The sequence below is a fragment of the Candoia aspera genome, chromosome 1 (genome assembly GCF_035149785.1).
Source record: "Candoia aspera isolate rCanAsp1 chromosome 1, rCanAsp1.hap2, whole genome shotgun sequence".
NCBI lineage: Eukaryota > Metazoa > Chordata > Lepidosauria > Squamata > Boidae > Candoia > Candoia aspera.
The window spans coordinates 126940181-126960270 of record NC_086153.1 but is presented as its reverse complement, the minus strand read 5'-3'; the positions used below and the strand labels follow the sequence as shown (position 1 = coordinate 126960270).

The 20090-nt window shown below is 36.7% G+C and overlaps 1 protein-coding gene across 3 annotated transcripts in view; it reads left to right on the top strand.

Moving 5' to 3' along the window:
- PHF3 (PHD finger protein 3) overlaps positions 1–19142 on the top strand; it is a 58841-nt gene extending 39699 nt beyond the window's left edge. For all 3 annotated transcript variants that reach the window (XM_063313365.1, XM_063313382.1, XM_063313374.1), the window contains 8 exons: positions 927–1043; positions 1708–1842; positions 2640–2775; positions 4262–4460; positions 13231–13378; positions 13592–13681; positions 14703–14898; positions 15397–19142. In XM_063313365.1, coding sequence (XP_063169435.1) covers positions 927–1043; positions 1708–1842; positions 2640–2775; positions 4262–4460; positions 13231–13378; positions 13592–13681; positions 14703–14898; positions 15397–17558 — 3183 coding nt within the window. In that variant the 3' untranslated portion in view covers positions 17559–19142. The remainder of the gene's footprint in view (positions 1–926; positions 1044–1707; positions 1843–2639; positions 2776–4261; positions 4461–13230; positions 13379–13591; positions 13682–14702; positions 14899–15396) is intronic.
- Positions 19143–20090: the final 948 nt, after the last annotated feature.

Genomic DNA, 20090 nt, shown 5'->3' with positions numbered 1-20090 from the left:
CCCATACTATCAGCGTAATTGCTATACTGAAGCAAAACCATTCATTAAGTTATTTGGTCCTAGGGAAGCAAATTCAGGATTAAGCGCAATAATTTCTTTCCTGAATCATTGTGTCTGCTAATAATGAATACTTCTGTCCTCTCTGGTTTGGATTTAACTATTGGGTCTCATTGCCGGCTTGTGAGGTTTGCCACAAGCCTCATCCTAGTGTCTTCAGTGTATATCTACAAGAACTGAATCAGACTGCACATGCTTAACATTCAATTTATGGTACAGATCTAGTCTTTGGATTACAGAGGAGCCCAAGCTAGATAGGCAGGAAAAAATAAACATTTTTCCAACTAAATTTTTGTGAGAAATTCTTTTTAAGGCAGATTTGAAATACTGCCATTCAAAATTATGCTGAATCTAATTATTATGGTTTTAGATAACATAGACATTACTTTCAGAAACAAAGGAGGAGCATCCTATTTGCCTTAATGTATCCTAAACCCTGCTGTTAGATTAACAGAGTAGAAATGAATGCAGAATGATGTTTGTGTTCGTATCCCCTCTGCTTTCAGTGGTAAAATGGATACTCACCTACACTTTCTCACATTTATAGACTTAATTTAAGCCATTAGGTTCAAAGACTGGCCTGAGCTTTTCAGGTCAGTTGCAGATATGATAGAATGTTATTCAAACAGAAAACCAATCATTCTTCTTGGTGGTATATCACACCATATAAAAACTATTGAAGCTAAATATGAAATATTTACATTGGTGTAGAATTACTGTAGAAAAACTGTCATGAAAGGTCAATTAACAGAATTTCGTACAAGAATAGTTGGTTTGCAGTTTTTAATATTCTTTCTTGTTGAATTGATGCTAGAAAAATGCAGGTTTTGGGTTGATTATATATAACTAATGATTGATTCCTCTTCCAGATACTTTTTAAAAGAGTATTAAAAGGTGAAGTTACTCCAGACCATCTCATAAGAATGAGCCCTGAAGAACTAGCTTCCAAAGAACTAGCTGCATGGAGGAAAAGAGAAAATAGACATGTATGGCTTATCTACAACTACTGAATTGGTCCCCTAAGTCCTGATCATAAGTTATTTGATTCCAGAAAGTTGTTATCCCTGCCCATCCTTTCACTCCTAAATAATCAAAATGATCAGTGCTTATCTCAGCTGACATTAAGTTAGCTAAATAGGGTAAATTCAACCCCCTCACAGCATGCATTCAGTATGTTGGAAATTATTTAGTATTTTCCTCTAGTTTCAATGGGATATTTTATTTTATATAGTCACCGCAGCTAATTCTCCTAAGATTTGGATGTGGAATAAATTGCTCTTTGGCCAGTGTATCCTAGAAATGTCCCTCCAGACGGTATCCTTTAGAATTATGACTATATTCTTATTCTTCTCCGGTAAAATGGGGTTGTTTGAATAATTTTCTCACCATTCCTGGAATTCTGGAATTTTGAACATTAAATGTTTTATTTGAAAATTAACCACATCTTCTAGTACCTAAAATTGTTGTCAGGTTTCCAGCATGTATACAAACTAAACTACTGACATTTGTTTTTAAAGTAATTCTAATACAAAAGAAGGAATCCAGTTTCCATCTCTAGTTCTGTGTTATGGTTTCATATCCTAGAATTTCATTTGCTGTTTCTGGAGGCTCTTGCACTGTGTATCTAATCTGTTCTTTGCTTATTGATAGACAATTGAAATGATTGAAAAAGAGCAGAGGGAAGTTGAAAGGCGGCCAATCACAAAAATTACTCATAAAGGAGAAATAGAAATTGAAAGTGAAGCTCCAGTTAAAGAGCCAGAAGCAGCTATTATGGAAATTCAGGTATAATTTGAATTTGTTATTAATATAACAGTAAAATATTTTTTCACCAACAAGCCTTAAGCAATACAATATGTAAGTTGTCAAATCTTAACTTTGATTTATTCAGCCCAGTTCAGAGATCTGTGAGTACCTTTCATGGGCTACACATGTCCTTGTTAATTTTACTGGAGAAAGCTAGCATTATGTAAATGAAAATACATGTTTCCACTCAACTTACTTCCTTTTAACATTCAGAACATTGTAAATATATTGTAGCAGTTTCTACAGGAAGAATTCAATCCTAGTACCTAGATCTGCTGACCAGTGGGAGTTAGGTTAGGAATGATGAAGCTCTCTGCTTGTGAAAGAGAGTGTTTTCTCACAGACCTTCACATTATTCCTGTGAAAATATCCATTAGCAAAGATTGGTCTGTAGGCATTCCAGGATCAGAGTGAAGACAGCTCTGGATTCCTTGGATCTGAAGCACTTCCATTTGTTTAATTGGTCCTAATACTGGGTGGCATGCTTATCTGTGGTACATAATTTAATTCCATTGAAATTAGTGTATTTAAAGGTAGGAACAGAATTGATAATATTGAAAATAATAAGCCCATCCCTCTTACTTAGCTGACTATCCCATTTAGTGTTGCTCATGTCATTTGAAGTTACTCAACATAATCCTAATGGTGATTCTATAACCTTTAGTAAAATGCAGAATGTTACTTCTTTTATAAAGCAGTGTCAACAAATTATGTATATAATGTTTATTATGGCCAAAAGACCTGAATATATATAAAATTTGTCTTCCTTCATGTAGGAACCTACTCCAGTTAAGATTATAGAAAAGATGGAGGAAACTGAAAAAGTTAAAGAAGCTGATGAATCTGCCAGTTCTGATACAACAAATCAACATAAAAACCACCTATTTGATCTTAATTGTAAAATTTGCACAGGTAGTATTTGCAAGCATGTTTAAAAAAATTGTATTTGCTATTTGAACTGCTTAGTCCTTTCTTCTCACTTTAGTACATAGAAAAATGGCAGTTTCCCAGTGGAATTACTTGTAAAATGATATTCTATTGTATCCCAGGCGGTAAGTTAGACTATGATGAATGAATGAAAGAATGAATGATTCAAGTCATAAAGTGAGTTTCATGGAGAAATGATTATCTGAATTTGTGCCAGTCTCTCTACCAGTACTGCATTCTGTGATGCAGATCCTTGCAACAGTCTGATTCAGAGTGACTCTCTCTCCCTTGAGTTCCAAGCTCATTCAGAATATCTCCAAACCACAGCTTAAAATTGGAGACCTTTCATCTGCCCTAAGTCTTGAAGATGCAAAGTTGATTTCAGAAGCACTGGAAGTGCCCAAGTGCAGATCAGTGAAATATTAAGCTCTTGGACCGGCACCAGAGAGGCCCAGATTCAAGTCCATCCTCAGCCAGGAAAGCTCACTTGGTGGCTTTTGGCAAGTCTCTCTTTCTCAGACCAACCTTTCACAAGGGAGTGTTGTGTAGAAAAAGAGGAGGAGGGAGTGCAACATATGCCGTCTTGAGCGTCTGAAGAAATGATGGGATATAAATCAAATAAGTCAGGGATGGGATTCCGCTGCTTTGTCTCAATTCACAGGTTGCTGATTACCATAAACAATGTATGGATCCCAAACCCAGTAAAACTGCAGATCCTCGATCAATATCAGAGACCAAATTAATAAAATAAATAGTCTTTTCTCTAACCGTCTGATTGGCTGATAATTTAGAGTGGGGCTGGGGAACATGTAGGTAACCTGATGTTGCTGAATTACAAATCCAGCATTTCTCTTCATTGGTCACATTTGTTGTGAACTGCTAGGAGTTGTAGGTCAGCAGTATTTTTGTGCCACTGACCATTTTTGTAGCATGAACTTCAAAGCTGCTTTTGCATTTGGTCTGATCATTAGAAGGCAGTTGGAAACCTCTCCCTCAGAAGTTTCAGATCTAGACTGTAGTTCTTAACTATGTTTAGTTAAAATGAGCCAGTCTCAAACTGTAGTTTGAAGTTGCCTGGTATTAACCAACCAGCAAATAGATGAAGTTCAAAAAACAAAGTAATCTAAACCTGACATAAAGTCTTCAGAGCTGTACTTCACAGCAGGTCTCTGTAGAGAAATGGGAAGTTGGCAAGACTGTTTTTTATAAAGCTTCATCATCATTGTGTCTGGATAAAGCCTTTGTTTTTTTATGAGAAATTAAAATTAATCTATGTCCCTTTAATGATTATCCAAATTATCATTTAACTGTTTTGAGAAAAATTCTAGATACACACTACTCTGCTTTTAATTTCAGCCAGCAGGATTTTTTAGCATTATGGTGACAGCACTAATTGTTACCATATATTATGATTGTTTTTTAAAGTGGCTTGATATGATAAATAATACAGCTTTTTAATTTTCTTTTCAAGGTCGAATGGCACCACCCAGTGATGATCTTTCTGGGAAAAAAGTAAAAGTATCAGTTGGAGTTGCTCGTAAGCCATCAGACAATGAAGCTGAAAATATAGCAGATGCGCTTACTTCAACAACAAACATCTTAGCTTTGGAATTATTAGAAGAAGATAAAGAGTTGTCAAATCCAGCATTTGCCTCCACTTCAAGCTCTAGGTAATTATTTGTGATTGCTAGTTAAGTGTATAAGAAAATGGAAGCTACTGTGCAGGAATACAGTTTGAATAAAGTGCTTTGCTCTCTTGGTTGAAAGCCATATTTCATAAATGAAGTTAGGTAGCAAAACCTTCCAGACAGAAGTGAAAATTTTACAAAAGTCCAGATTTTCCAGACTGTCTTATAATATATGAAACCTTCAGACATCCCTTTGCCAAAACTGAGCATTACTTTGTTACTTTTGTCTTCTTTTTTTCCCCTACTATTGCAGGCTGAAATGCCTTGGGGACTGTAACACATTTATGCAAGATGCCATGAATCATGATAATGATAATAACTGGCTATTAATTTCAGAAACAGTGAGAGAATATTTGCATTATACAAATAGTTGTGTAATTCATGAGAGTTTTTCACATTGTTTCTTGTACTATAATCCACCATACTGTTTTGCAAATTATTTAATCAGAGGAGTTTCAAAAGCAGTTTATGATACGATATGGGAAGTTTGCTATTTCAAAGGAGAAAAAGATCTGGAAATGCTAGATACTGTGTCTTAGATCTTACTCTGTATGCTTTAAATCACCACATAAGTCTCTAGAAAGCCTTGATTGGGAAGTAATCCTATTACCTGCATTCATGTTATTTAATATAATTTGCTTTTAAATTAAAATCCATTTGATTTGATCTGATTTTTGTTCTGGCCCTGACTATGTTTGGAGAACAGCCCCAACATGCTACATAAATTGGGAAAAAGCTGTATAGCTCTACTTTAACAGAGAGAAAGAATATATTTCTCATAAAGCAATTAAATGGCATTATTTTAAGAAATAAATGCAAGTCCTTGCTTAAATTAAGTATCCCTCTTAATTTCATCTTTACTTGCTAATTATTTGCATCATCATCATCATCATCATTTCATCTTTATTTGCTAATTTAATTGCATTTTTAAAGTGGCAGATAACTATAATACATTCTTTATAAGTAGTTTATTTTGCTAAGATTACCATAGCTTACATATCAGTTGTGTCATCTTTGAAAACTGGTTGTGCGGCCCAGGGGGGAGGGATTTGGATAATGCCTAAATAGGAACTCCATATGCTACTTTGAGTTGCATCATGAAAGTCAGTGTATATTTGTAAGAAATGTTTACATGAAAATAGTCCATCTTCTCTTCTCTGTGCTTTGAAGTGACTTAGCAGACTGCTATATGGAGTCGTGTACACAACTCTGTAATTATCTCATATTTATAACGGTATTAGAATTTTTTAATTTTTAATTTTTATTGTTTTTTTTACCTTTATTAGAATAACATGAGGCATTTTAAATAGCTGAATTTCTTTTCGTTGTCTCTAAAAAAATATACAAGTGGATTTAGACCCAACAGTACTCTTTCTTGATAGCAATATACAACACTGTTGCTGTTATGTACCTGAATATTTCATCAATGGGTGTCAGTTCCACTAGGAAGACCAGACCAGGAAATCAGTTCCACAAGAAGGCTAAAACTATTTTTATTGAGATTGGCTATAAAACCATAATCCTGCAAGTCTGATTGTGTTGTACCTCTTCCTCCTACTTATAGTTCAGTGAAATAGGGAGGCATCTGTCTGAGCCACTTCTGAATGTTATCTTGTTCTGGACTTTAAAAATGTTTCTGCCTCTTTTGCCTAGGCAACAGTGTCTACATATCTCCATCAAAGTCATCTTCCTTACTCTTATTCTCTATAACAGGAAATATTTACTGGACACTGCACAGATGATTAAGGTGGTTATCATCACCTTGCTTTGGAAGATCCAAGATTAGTCACTTCTCCTTCTATTATAATTTGCCTTTGGTATTGATCACCAACAATCATTTGGCAATTGTCCTCTCCATTGTACCACACTGGTTGGTGGTTTCCATGAGATCGGTACTATCATCAATTCTACTGACTGATCCCAGTGGACTTGCTATCTTGGTACAAGACAAACATTCTGAGGGAGAAGGTGATCTCTACCTTTAGAGATAAGGGTTGGGCTCTATGTGATGAAGAAAGTCATCTTCACCTTATTACAATTTTTGGAAGCTCTTTTTTGACCACTTTGCCCAAATGTCCTCTGCCACTTAAGTGATGAAAGATTCTTTTTTCTTAAATATCAGTGGTTAACTATCGTAGTTCATCTTCTCAAGTGATGTCTTCCAAAAAATATCAGTACAAAAGTCACAGGGAAAAAATACAGAACATTCATTAATATTAATAGATGGTATAAACAGTAACCCATTACTATAGATCACCAGAAGTACATACATACAGTGTTGTCTAAAACAAGTTTCTTTCTGAACTTCTGGGGAAGAACGGCAAACTGTTCACAGAGCTGATGACCGTGGTGGAATGAAGACAGTGGAATGAAGGACAAGGAGAGGACTTTAGATTGCCTACAAGTGCTCCAGACAGCTGCTCCTTATGAGGAGACTGCAAGACAGCAGGTTCTGGCTGGGTTAGAGCTCTGGGAGACAAGGGAATAGCCATATAGCTCGAACCACAGTCAGCGCCTTTAAAGGACACTGGGTTTGCATACTTCCTTTTCTATCACTTTCAGAAATTGCTTGTTAACTGCTTTTTAGGAACCTTTGGATTGACAACTTTGACAGTAAAGTGAGTTTCCTTCAATGCTTAGGGAAATAAGTTTTAAATACAAGGTTAAGGACTTAAAAAAAAATTAAGGAATAAACAGCAAAAGGGTAATTAAAACTTTGATTTTAGAAAGTTACAAATGAATTAATGGTCCAAATACATTTGAAATAAGATTTTGGAGTTAATTATAAAGAATCCTTCCCGTGGGAAAATGCTTTTGTTTTGAATTCTTTAAAAACAAACATAGTAAGATAAGACTTTAAAAATTGAACACTAAAGGGAACTAGAAGGAACTAAAGATTATGATTCAAGGAGAGGAACACTCGATTTACTAATACAGAATGAAGCAAAGTATTTTAACATTGGACATACTGAAGGATATTTTTGAACAATGGACCCAGAAGTTAATTTTAAGAGTGTCTGCCTCAATAGATAGTGTTTAAAAGATGCTATGGAAGATGAACAAGTATTACCTGACATGGTTGAGAGTGGATTTAAAAATGACAAGCTACAAGAATGACATGGAAAAAGATGTTACACTAGACATACAAAAGAAACTGGCTGATGTCTTAATAATTAAAAGGGATATACAAATCACAAACCAAGAGACTGACCTGGATAATATTCTAATAGTGGATTTACAAAAGAGGCTTGTTAAAGCTTTGAAGAATTTTGTGAGAAGGGACAAAGAAAAAATGAAAAGAAATCAAGTTCTAGGACATTATTTGAAGGGACTAAAAATAGAGATTGTTAGAAATAAAAGGAAGGAATATAAATTTGGTTTATTTGATGAAGGTTAAAATAGCTGTGTTGATATATCTGGTAGCCCTTAATGGACTTTTGCTGACATCAGGATTGAAATGACGAGGTTTTATGGATTTATTTAGATAAGAGATGGGATATGGAAAGAAGAGGTCATTGGTTGTAGTTAAAGAGAAGATGATAAGTTACTAAAATAGTTCATACTTGTTGTGATGAAGGGGGAAGTCATTTCTTTATACATTTCTTTTTCTTTACTGTATTCTCATTTTTTTTCCTTTTCTATTTTTCTATTTTTTTCTTTATGCTCTTTTCTGCACCTTCTATTTGTTCTTTTTATTCTGTTCTTTTTTAAAGTTTGCATTAGTTTTTATTGTTGTAAATTGTAATCTTTAATAAAATTACTATTAAAAAAGTATAAATTTGCACCCTGCTGTTTGTTCCTTTTAGTTGTGGTATAGATACCAGTACTAATCATTCGTATACATCCAGATATCACTCTGTCTTGTTTTCAGAGTTATATTCTTCTCCTTGCACTTTGTAATGTTATCTTTTAAAATGTTGTTCCCAATGATTAATCATCCTTAGTTTGTGTGATTGCTGCTCATGACTCAAGTTCTTTTTAAATAGACTGTTCATAACTTGATCTACAGGTTATCTAGAGATTGACGACTTATTGTCAGATTCAGATTTTTTTGTGTGTGTCTTTTGTCTTTCCATCCTTTTCCTTACGTGATGCCAATGTCATGGAGCAAATTGTATATTACTATCGAGGAAATTTGATCATATATTGAGCAAGCCATTAGGACTAGAGATACAGTTAGAACTTAAGAACTTAATTTGCATAGTGGCAGATATTTTGCCATGCATATTGCTTATCCCTTAGTACCCTCAGCCATCTTGGTCTTTAAACTTTTCACTAGGTGTCTCTGTAAAAGGATGTGCTGTCTTAGAAGCAGGTGTAACTTTCCATCTAAACCAACAGCCTTGATTTAAAGTTTTTTTAAAAAGGATTCAGGGGCTAAACCCTTCTTAAAGGTTGTTGCCAAGGTATTTCAACTGTTTGGGAGACTAAAGGACTTCTACAATTGTAGCAGAGGTTCAGATAGATGCAAACAACTGCTCTTTGCCCACCAACTCAGATTAACTTTAAAGAATCATTCATTCATAAATATTTATTTGGCAGCCATTTTTGTCAGTTATTGACTGCTGAAAGTTTTTTTCTATCATTTCATGGTTAGGAAAGATAGACTGAACTCATCCTGCATTCTACCAAACTGTTGTGGAGTCTTCCTGTTTCTTCACAGATAATAGAGACACATGTTAAATTGCCAGCACACACAAGGCTCTTGCCATACAAAGTTGCCTTTTCTCTGGCAATGTGAAGTAAAAGAGCAAATGTTATTCCCTCAGATATGATCCGTGATGAAGGCAACATCTCCCGTGTGGCCTCTCTCTGTCAGCTGATTCCGGAGTGTCCCTTGGTTTACTGAGAACCTCCGGAACATGAAGCGGCAGAAGCGATGCCTGGAACACCAATGGAAGAAGATGAAAAATGAATCTTATTGAGCATGGGTAAGGCCTCATGTTCAAGCCTGCACTGTGTTGAGAAGGTGGAAGGGTGACAGTACTTCTCTGTCATGTTGTGTTGGTAGGTTGTCTGGCAGCCCTGCTGAGGATAGCCCATTCCCAGATGGGGAAGAGCAGGAGAATTTCTCTGCAGGTGGCCATGGTCATTTTAACAATAAACTTGCACACATTTGCTGTACTCTTAACTGTTCATGGCTAGAGTCTGAAGTGATTGCTGGGAAAATATCATATGGAATTATTTTCAGCAATGCAACGTCATATGTGATTCTTTTTGGCCCATGGAATCCAGGGAAATGGGTATGGTGCTCTCTAGCATGAACTCCGCTACCTTCAGGCTGCTGAGAATATGTGCGGTTGGCTGGGTCTGGGAAGTAATCAAGACCTACTTAGGGGAGGTGGTGATTCCTGCTGCCTTAAAAGAGACAGTAGTGTGTCCCCTTCTGAAGAGGCCCTCCCTGTATCCTGCTGTGTTGGACAATTATCACCCTATATACAACCTTCCCTGTTTGGGAAAAATTGTCAAGAAGTGGCAAGGCTCAGTTACAGAGTGCCCTAGAGCAAGTGGGTTATCTAGACCACTTTCAGAATTCACTCTTGGCATAGGATTGAGACATCGTTGATTGCTCTGGTGAATGATCTTCGTTGGGAATAGGATGTGGGGGAATGCATCTCTTCTGGTACTGTTGGAGTTCCTGAAGGCATTTGGTACTATGGTATCTGCCTATAAGAGTTGGAAGTTGGGGGGATGTTTATCAGTAATTCTGCTCTTTTCTGAGGAGGTGGTTGTTGGTGCCAGGAGAGGGCAGTTTGCTGGACATTGGCTTATTTAAATTCTGCAGGGTTAGATCCTCTTCTCTGCTGTTCTTTTAACATTAATGTGAAATCTCTGGGTTTCAGGGGGAAGTATCAGTATGATGATGTTTTACACTGCCACCCAGACCTCCAAACACTGGAGGTTGTCAGGATTTGGATGGAAGGAAACAGATTGAAATTGAACCCTATGAAGATAGAGTTGTTACCGTCTAGCATGGTTTTCTACTAGCTTCTGTTTTAACTCTGGATGGGGTGGCTCTCCCCCTGAGGAGCAGAACTGTAACTAGGAAATCTTCCTGGATTCATTGCTGCTGCTTGATGGGCATGTGGAGGTCATGGCCATGGGGGCTTTTGCTCAGCTTTGGCTGGTGTGCCAGTTACTGCTCTCTCTGGAACAGGACCCATTGACCACACTATGTCATTCTCTCATTACCATGGATCTAAACTAAGCTGTGTGTAATACTGTCTTTGAAAACCACTCAGAAACTGCAGTTAATACAAAATGCATCAGTCTGTGCATTGGAGGGTGATTGCTGCCACAGGCACATAACACCTATGCTATGGGCCCTGTATTGGCTTCAAGTAGATTCCTGGGTACAGGTGCTGGTTTTAACCTATAAAGCCTTGCATGGTTTGGCTTCCAGATACCATCAGGACAATCACTTCCAAGTAGAATTTACTATTTTGATAGATTCATCACAGCAGCAGTTACTGGTACTCCCTTATTTTCAAGAAGTAAGGGGAATAGAGGTCCAGAAGCAGTGATTTTGCAGTATGACGCGTGCCATATATAATTGTCTCTCTCTCCTGGGGCTAGGTTGGCACTATTGTGATGGTTTTTCAAAAGCTGGTAAAGATGAAATCGTTTCAGAGAGCTTTTGGTGGATGGGAGGCTTGGCAAATTAGGTTACTATATTGTTTTATGCTAATTATTGTGCTTATTACATTATTTATTATTATTTATTACATTTCATGAGAGCCAGTTTGGTGTAGTGGTTAAGGCACCAAACTGGGAGACTGCTTTAGACACAAAGCTAGCTTGGGCCAGTCACTTTCTCTCAGCCCTAGGAAGGAGGCAAGGGCAAACCACTTCCAAAATATTGCCAAGAAAACTGCTGGGACTTGTTCAGGCAGTCGTCAGGAGTCAACACTTGACTCAAAGACACCAAATCATAATTATTATTACATTTTATATTATTAACCACTGGGAGTCTATTATGTTATTACAGCACTATACAAATTTGATAAAAATAATTATTCTTTTATTTATTTTATTTATTTATTATTCACATTCTAACACTGCCCATCTCCCCCCAAAAGTGGGACTCTGGGCGGTTTACAATAAAATTCATCTTAAAGCCTCAACATCATAAAATCACCACGTCAACACCTACAATGCTAAAATAATAAACAAATATAAATATGGAATCCAAGTGGGAAATTTCCATTTGGTAGGGAGAACTCTACATCACCAAAAATTCTTTTGCTTGAAGACAATGTTTCCATCTGTCCAAAAGTGTTCTCTCATTGCTACCTTTGTCTCCCAGTTTTCTTCCGCAATCCTCCTCTACTTTTGAATTCTTGTTAAATAGTTACGACGTTCAATGGAAATTTTCATATATATGTTCTGTTTTGCTCATGTGTGGGGCTCTATAGAAACCACAGAAAAGGAAGACAAGTTTGCCATCATGTAATTGTGAGCACTGCCTGCCTCTGATTAAAGTCAGCCACCTGTTAATGTCTTCCACCAGAAATGTATGTCCTTCTGTTGGGATAAGTTAACTTTCTGGAGGTGGGGATGTGGAGCTGCGAAGAATTAAATAGGGACAGCTGAGGGCTAGTGGGAGAGGAGAGCTGTTGGTTAGAGAACAGGCTGCTGTCTGTGAGAGCTTCAAAATGGTGTAGTAGAGATAGCTGGAGGTCAAAATAAGAAAAGGAAGAAAAAAGGAGAAAACCAGAAGTCACAAACCACCATGAAATGGTCTATTTAAAGTAGTGATGGTTGATTTATTTATTTTATTGTTCACCTTTATATGGCTGCCCATCTCACACAAGGTGACTCTGGGTGGTGTACAACAAGGTTGCTGGGGCCAGAGGAAGGAGGGGCTGAAAAGAGGCTGTGTGGAATCACAGGGGCTGGGACAAGCCTGTCGAAAGAGATTCCTGCATTCTTCCAGAGAAGAATTCCCACAGAGGCTGTTGAGAGAAGGCTGAAGGCTGACAGAGAGGGATGGTGTCACATCAAGAGGAGGAGTTGAGTGACTGGGGTCTCAGAGTGAGTAACAGACCTTAGATGTAGATGCTTGAAGGAAGAAGATGAAATAAGCAAGACAGGACTCTGGGGAAAGAGGGGAGAGAAAAAGAGAGAGAAGAGGTAGTAAAAGCAATAAAAGGAAACTAAGTTAAAATGAGATAGAAATGAACAAAGCTTTCAAATATAAAAGATAATGCTTAGAAGTGTCACAAATAAGATGCCAACATCTTAAATGTATTCTAATTGTATAGTAAAGCATTTTTTGTAATAAAAGCCTGGTTCCCATAATCCTGTATAAAAGAACCTTCTGCAATTGTCTCTACTTTACTTCTGTTACAGCTGTTGTGTTAATTATAAGGTTGAACTGAGTGGGAAAACTAGCATGGGTGCTATCTGCCAAAACTCTCCTCTGGTTTTAGAAATTAATCTGTACAGGAACAGAAACTACAGGTTGACTGTGCAATAACTGGTGGAAGAACTACAAATAAGCAATCTGCCTGAGGCTGTTTTTGTTTTTAAAGTATTCTAGTTTTTGGTTATTCTTTCAGCCAAATGCTGCCTGCATTTATAGCAAATGCTGCCAACATTTATTAAGTTTACCACTTGTGTATATTTGTTTTAATATTGACGTCCTTGAAAGTGTCTTGTTTCTGTCTTTTCTCCTCATCCACCCATATTTAATGAAGTATGTTCCTTACCACATTAAGTTACTTTTTTTTTCTTCATTGGTATGTTTCAGATCAGAAACACCTGGTACTGTTGAAAGTGAAACATTATTTCTAGCTCGTCTGAATTTCATTTGGAAAGGCTTTATCAATATGCCATCTGTTGCAAAGTTTGTTATCAAGGCTTACCCAATCTCTGGCTCTTTTGAAAGTTTAACAGAGGTAATGTATGGATATACTCAACAGTTGTATCATTTTGGGGGGACTTTCTGAATTTTCTTTTTCTGTGGATAGTAAAATGTTGCAGTGTAAAATCACCAAGGAGGGCATTAGAGTAATGTACTTTTGCATATAAATGGTGAAAGTTATATTTCCTTTATTGAGGAACAATTATTGTTTTGTAATAAAGATAGATACACATCTTCTCTTCCATAGGATTTGCCAGATAGCATCCAAGTAGGTGGTAGGATATCACCTCAGACTGTTTGGGAATATGTTGAAAAAATAAAAGCTTCAGGCACAAAGGTAAAAATGTATTCTTGCAATATAATGTGACATTAGATGCTTAATGTTCTTTGGTTTTTAAAAAGAATAGGATTTCATGCTAGTGCTGTTATTATCTGAAATAAATTCATCAATACAGTTTGTATGAAATCCAATGTAAAAAACAAATTAGATTGTTCCTTGTTAAGTAATAAATTCATTAGATAGATAATTTACTCATTTTGGTATGTGGGAAGCCTAGATAAATAAGGTACAGAAAGACCCAAATAGACATAATTTGTGTATTTGGGGGAAGAATAATAGTATAAATGAAGAAAAGAACATGACTTGCAACTTGGACAGTTTCCCATATTCTTTTTGATATAGCTTGTGTGTCATTTGCCTATACACTCATACTACTGGCATCTAAGACCTTCTTTAACTTATGAAAAAGATTTTTTTTTATTTTTGTTAATGTTTCTTATGTTCAAAGTACATAATATGGTTTCTTCCACGTTTGTTTCAATATAAGTTTCTTTAAAGAATCATTCAGTATAAAGTGTATATATTTTAAATTTGCCTTCTTCAATAGTACAGCAATAGGCTTACAGATTAGATCTGGGTAATTGGGTTAAATAGTGCAGCATTTAATTACCATTGTTTTGAGATAGCTTCAAATCCTAAGTGTCTCGCTGGTCTTCAGTAGCAATATGAGAAGCTGTAGAGTGCGCTCCTTTACTTGTGTGCTATCTGTGATAATCATGACCAAACTTCCCAGCATCTAAAATCAGTGTAGTACAAACTTTCTGACACCCTGGGGAATGAAAACACACACACACACATGTATGTATGCATATGCATATGCATATACATATATAAAGATAGTTTCTGAGATTTTCAAGGGCTTGGGAAAGAACCTCCACTAAATGTTTCAGAAATTAAAAATGACAATTGCTGGCAGTTCTCTTCTGCTCCCCATCTCTTCCCCAAGTACAGAATTCTCATTTTAAGAACAGGGTGACAATTTATACGTATAATAAATGGTCGCCTTTTTTCATTATAGGAAATCTGTGTGGTTCGTTTTACTCCTGTGACAGAAGAGGATCAGATTTCATACACTTTGCTTTTTGCATACTTCAGCAGCAGAAAGCGTTATGGTGTGGCGGCTAATAATATGAAGCAAATCAAGGATTTATATATTATCCCTTTAGGTGCTTCTGATAAAATTCCACATCAGTTGGTACCTTTTGATGGTCCTGGTAAGTAACAAAAATAGGCTGAAATGTCTTTTCAATTTAAGTATTGTTTATGAAAAACAACAACAAAACATTTTATTTATTGAGATACATTTTAACTATACCAAAAGTCATATAGCTTGAAGATTTATTACAGAGCATTCATGAATATGGGAAATGAAGCTTGATATGAAGCGTTGTATGGAGATTTTTTTTTTCCTCCAAAGGGCAGACATGCATTTCTTTTTCTGTTTAGCTTATGAACAGAATTAATATTCTTGATGTAATAAATAATTATTTTACAGTGTAAAAAGTACTTATAAATAGCAATATTTCGGAGAGTGAAATTTTAACAATGCTTCTTATAGGACATTTTGTAACATCAGTAAACCATTTAAGCTATTTGACATTGTAGGGACATAGGGTGGCTTGTTTTAATTGAAAAAATATACTAAGATGCAGTACAGGTTTCCCATAATTATATTGTTTGTTCTTTTTTTAAAAAAAATATTGTGTGTGTAGGAATTGAAGTCCATCGACCCAACTTGCTGCTGGGATTGATAATTCGCCAGAAGCTAAAAAGGCAGATTAGTGCTGTGGCTAATTCAGCCATGACCCCTGCTGAAGAAGGTCCTGAAAATTTGCAACCAGAAAAAAAAAGTAAACTGAACAAATCAGAAGCCCTTCATTCTGAGTCTGTTGAAAGAGAAGAAGAAAATGATTTCTTTAATTCATTCACAGCAGTGCTGCACAAACAAAGGATCAAATCACAACAGTGTAACACGGAAGAAGTAACAGTGAATGAACCTGCTGTGGAGAGCATCAAACTTGAACCACCCAAGCCTCTACGGTTTCTTCCTGGGGTTTTGGTTGGATGGGAAAATCAGTCATCTGCTCTTGAGCTAGCAAGTAAGCCTCTGCCAGTAGATGACATTCTTCAAAGTCTTTTGGATACCACAGGGCAGATGCCTGAACACATCCAACCAGCAGTCGACAAGTTGGTTAAGGAAGATCTGCCTTTATTAGAGAAACAGACAAATATAAAAGAAGAAAAAATGGACATTCCATTGAGTGTTGAAGATATGAAGCATAAAAAGGACAATGCAAAAGAATCCATCAACAATATCTCAGCAGTGGATATACCAGTAGCAGATTTCTCATGCTCTTCAGGAACTCTTACAAGCCTAAGTCTTAAGGAGAAACCACCAGATGTTTCTACTGAAGTATTTTTAACAAACTTAACTGTTCTGTCACAGAGTAAGGAAACCCAAGAAACTTCAGAAAACAGTTTAAAGTTGGGTGATACAGATAATGTTCCTCAGGAAAATAAAAGGACCATAGATTTTCCTGTCCCTTCAAGCACTGGAAAAGGAGTTGGGAGCAATAATGTTGGAACAGCATCTGTTGATACTATGACCATTCATAGTTCAAAATCTCCACAGTTCATTAATCTTAAGAGAGATCCAAGGCAAGCAGCTGGACGAGGCCAACAGAACAATAGTTCAGAAAGCGAAGGCGATAGTATTAGAAGTGAAGATATGCAACAACTTGATACTTTAGAATCTGAACGGTCAAAAATAGATAGCAAGCAGACTTCAGAAAGTGAATTAGCCTCAGATCAGAGTGATAGTCAAGTATGCAAGACGACATTGGTTTCAAACGCACCTAAAGGAGATAGCACATGTACCTCACAGCTTGATGAAGCCTTGATGCAAAACATTGAGACAGTACATTCTGTGAGAGGATTATTGCCACCGCCACCACCACCACCACCCTCCTCTTCCTCTTCCTCTTCTTCCTCCTCCTCTTCTTCTTCATCATCATCATCATCTCAGTTTGAAACAGAAAATACATGTCATCAGTCTGACTTCAGTACCAAATTACCTGTTGCAAGTGGAAATTTCTCACCAATTAGGACTCCTCAACCCAATTTTCCCCCCACTAAAACAACCCCACCTAGTTTTCAGTTTCAAGGGGCTATTGCCCCTAATTTCCCCCCACAAAACAATCCTGTATTTGGGTTTCCCCATCATCTACCCCCTCCACTCCTTCCACCTCCCGGCTTTGGCTTTGCTCAAAATCCTCTCATACCTTGGCCCCCTGTGCTTCACCTGTCAGGTCAGCTCCCCCACTTTGTTGGACCAGTTACACCAGCCCCACCCCTAGCTCAGAAACAGTCAAGATTCTCAGGGCCTGAACACTTTTATCAGAATAGAAACACTAGGAGACCCGAAAGGCGTCACAGTGACCCATGGGGCCGGCAGGGACCTCATGTGGAGAGGGCCTTTAGTAGGCGGAAAAACGATCAACACAGGCAAAGATTTTATAGTGAATCTCACCACCTCAAAAAGGGCAGGCAGGACTGGGAATCAGATTCTGAAAGAAGTAGACATAGAGATAGAAACTCAGAGAAAGAGAGAGAAAGAAAAAACTGGGAGGAAGGGTATCGGGACAAAGAGAGGTTGCGGCTTTCACATAGCGATAAGGACTCTGAGAGCAAATCCTCAAGAGAAAGTAGAAATCCTGAAAAGAAGAATGTTCCTAAAAGTGAAGAGCGCCTCCATGAGAAAGAGAAAGAACGAGAAAAAAGTAGGGAGCGACCAAGGGAGCGAGACAATGAAAAGGGCCGAGAAAAACATCACAAAGACAGGGACCAGAGCGATCGGGGGAAGAGCAAAAGGTGAAAGCAAAAAATGAGAGAGAAAGAAGGCACAGTCTGTCTTCTAGTTCTAAATGTGTAGAACATAATCTGTTTTAAATATGTCCTAAAGCTGTCTGTATAATATATGCTTGGGTATAATTGTGCCATCAATACTTTCTTTTTATATTCAGTGTTTAGTGTTTTGTAGGACTAAGTCTGTTTTGGTACCAGTCTGTGTACCACACATTCATTTTCTTTTACAATCTCTTGACTTAGGAGTAGTGTTGAATAGTTGAACATTTTACACTGCTTGTATAGAAAAATGACTGAAGGGGTTTCTTTTAATATGCAATAAAAGACACATACAGATTCTTTGTCCAATTGGGCTTCAGTTGAGCTACTTGTAGCCTTTGGTGATTTGTACTTTATGTTTGGAGATGCTCCAGTAAATATGAAGATGGGTTTGTACTGTTAACTATTACAACACAGCACTCGCTTTGAAAACAAAAGAGATTGTAACATGCCCCTATTCAAAGGCAACATTCAGCTTGAGCTGAATGGCATTGATGACTTCCAAAAGAATAACAAAATGGGCAGGGGGGGATTCCACCTGTATTAATTATCAGGCATTTCTGATACAATGGAGTGGTTTGTGAGCAGAAACGGTCCAGGTTTTACTATTTCAGGGCACACATTTTAGAGAGGTTTTTCCAGCTTCAGCCTTTCAGTCAATGATGGGCAAACCCCTGAAATGAATGAAACTAATGATTTCATTGGTGTTAGGATTGGAAATAAATATATTTTCTACTTCTAATTATTGTCATCTAGGAGAATTCACAGGAGTTCTCAAGCTTTGCAGTATAGCAGCTGCCCACTCTGGGCTCACATAGGCAAAATGAACAGCAAAACCTAGAACAAGGTTGACAATGCTCCCACTTCACCTGCAGAGTTTTTTTTTTTAATGTGACACCCCCCCCCACCTGATCTCAATTTGAGAACCTTTGCTTTAAACTAAAATTAATACTGATTTTAGCCATTTCTCGTGCTTTGAAAACTTGAATACCTAAGCTTGTACATGAGACTTGTGTTTTCCTATTCTTTATATTATAAAATGTAAATATTTTAAGGGGTATTTTGATTCTTCAAATGATAAAACCTTCTCACAGTTGATGTTTGTTTGATTTTAATAGATGTGAAGCAATAGGCTAAACCAGTATATCAGAAAATGTATAGATATGGCTTGCCTTTACAATTCATGACTGGTAATTTTTAATAACCCTAAGGTTTTTAATAAATAGATCAGTAAAATGTGATTTTTCTGTGGAAGATTATAGCATATTGGGTTTTTTTTGTTAGATATCATTGCACTATTCTGTTCAACATCCTATTTTGAAATACTTTAGTAAAAATTAAGAGCATTGTGTATAAAAAGAGAAACCCTTAATTAAATCGCCTTACCTATGAACATAGATTTTGCACTTTGGTATCAGAAGAAACTTTCTCTCAATAATATGTGATTAAAATAAATTTTAGGCTATTTTAAAATCCTATTTAAATATAATAGCCAGTTTGCAAATCTTGCACATGGCTTTATTTAGTCAAATTAAAAATGCTATATCATACATTGCTTGATGGTACCTTTTTTAAAAAAAATGTGACTGACTATCCAAATTGTTGACTCATTCATGCATATAATCAATGTGTATGTTTTCAACAGAAATGCAAGCATTTGCTAGGTTTAGGGTAAATTCTTGTCTCTGTGTATATGGGTACCTGGGGACATTGCCTAGGCTTTTTCTGTGAGAGTGAGTAGAATAACATCTCTTGTCACAAGGCAGCATTCCCAGCCCATAGTTAGCTTCAACCTTCCTTTCTCTAGCATTTGTGAAACCCTTTAATTAGTGATCATTTTCAGCTATATAACTCTCCCAAGGACTCTTACTATTTGTCTGTAATGGATAGTAGTTAGCAAGCTTAAAAATAATAATAATCTCCCTATATGTGGGAGATGGGCGATGATAAAAATATGATAAATAAATAATAATAATAATATCATCATCTTGGGACGATACTTTTAATATTAAATAACATCTGCCTATCACAGGTCTTCGAGAGGGACTTGATAGGTGGACAAAAATGCCAAACCCAGTCTAAGCATCTGGCTGACTGTTCAACCTTAATAAAAATAAATGATAGGTGCCTGAAAAGGGAAGGGGGTCACTTTAATGTTACTGATAATGAAACCGGATGTTCTTGTGTTTGTGTAAGGCCGTCGTCTAACTTAATCTGAAAAAGGAGGTAAAGTCTTCTTGATTCATAGACCTAAATCTGGTTAGTCATCCCTCAAGTCCCAGAGTTTGTCTCACTTGTATTAGCACTAATAGAAAAACAGCTGAAGGATAAGGAGTTTGACTTCCTTTTCTTTCTCTTTTCCTTTCCTTTGCTTGTAGCAGAACAGCAACCTATTCAAGCTTTCTTTTCTGTCTTTTTTTTTTGTATACTTATGTAAAATTAGCATTACATTATATCACTGTTGTCTGTTTGGCATGTCTGTGTGTGTGCTTGGGAGGAGCAC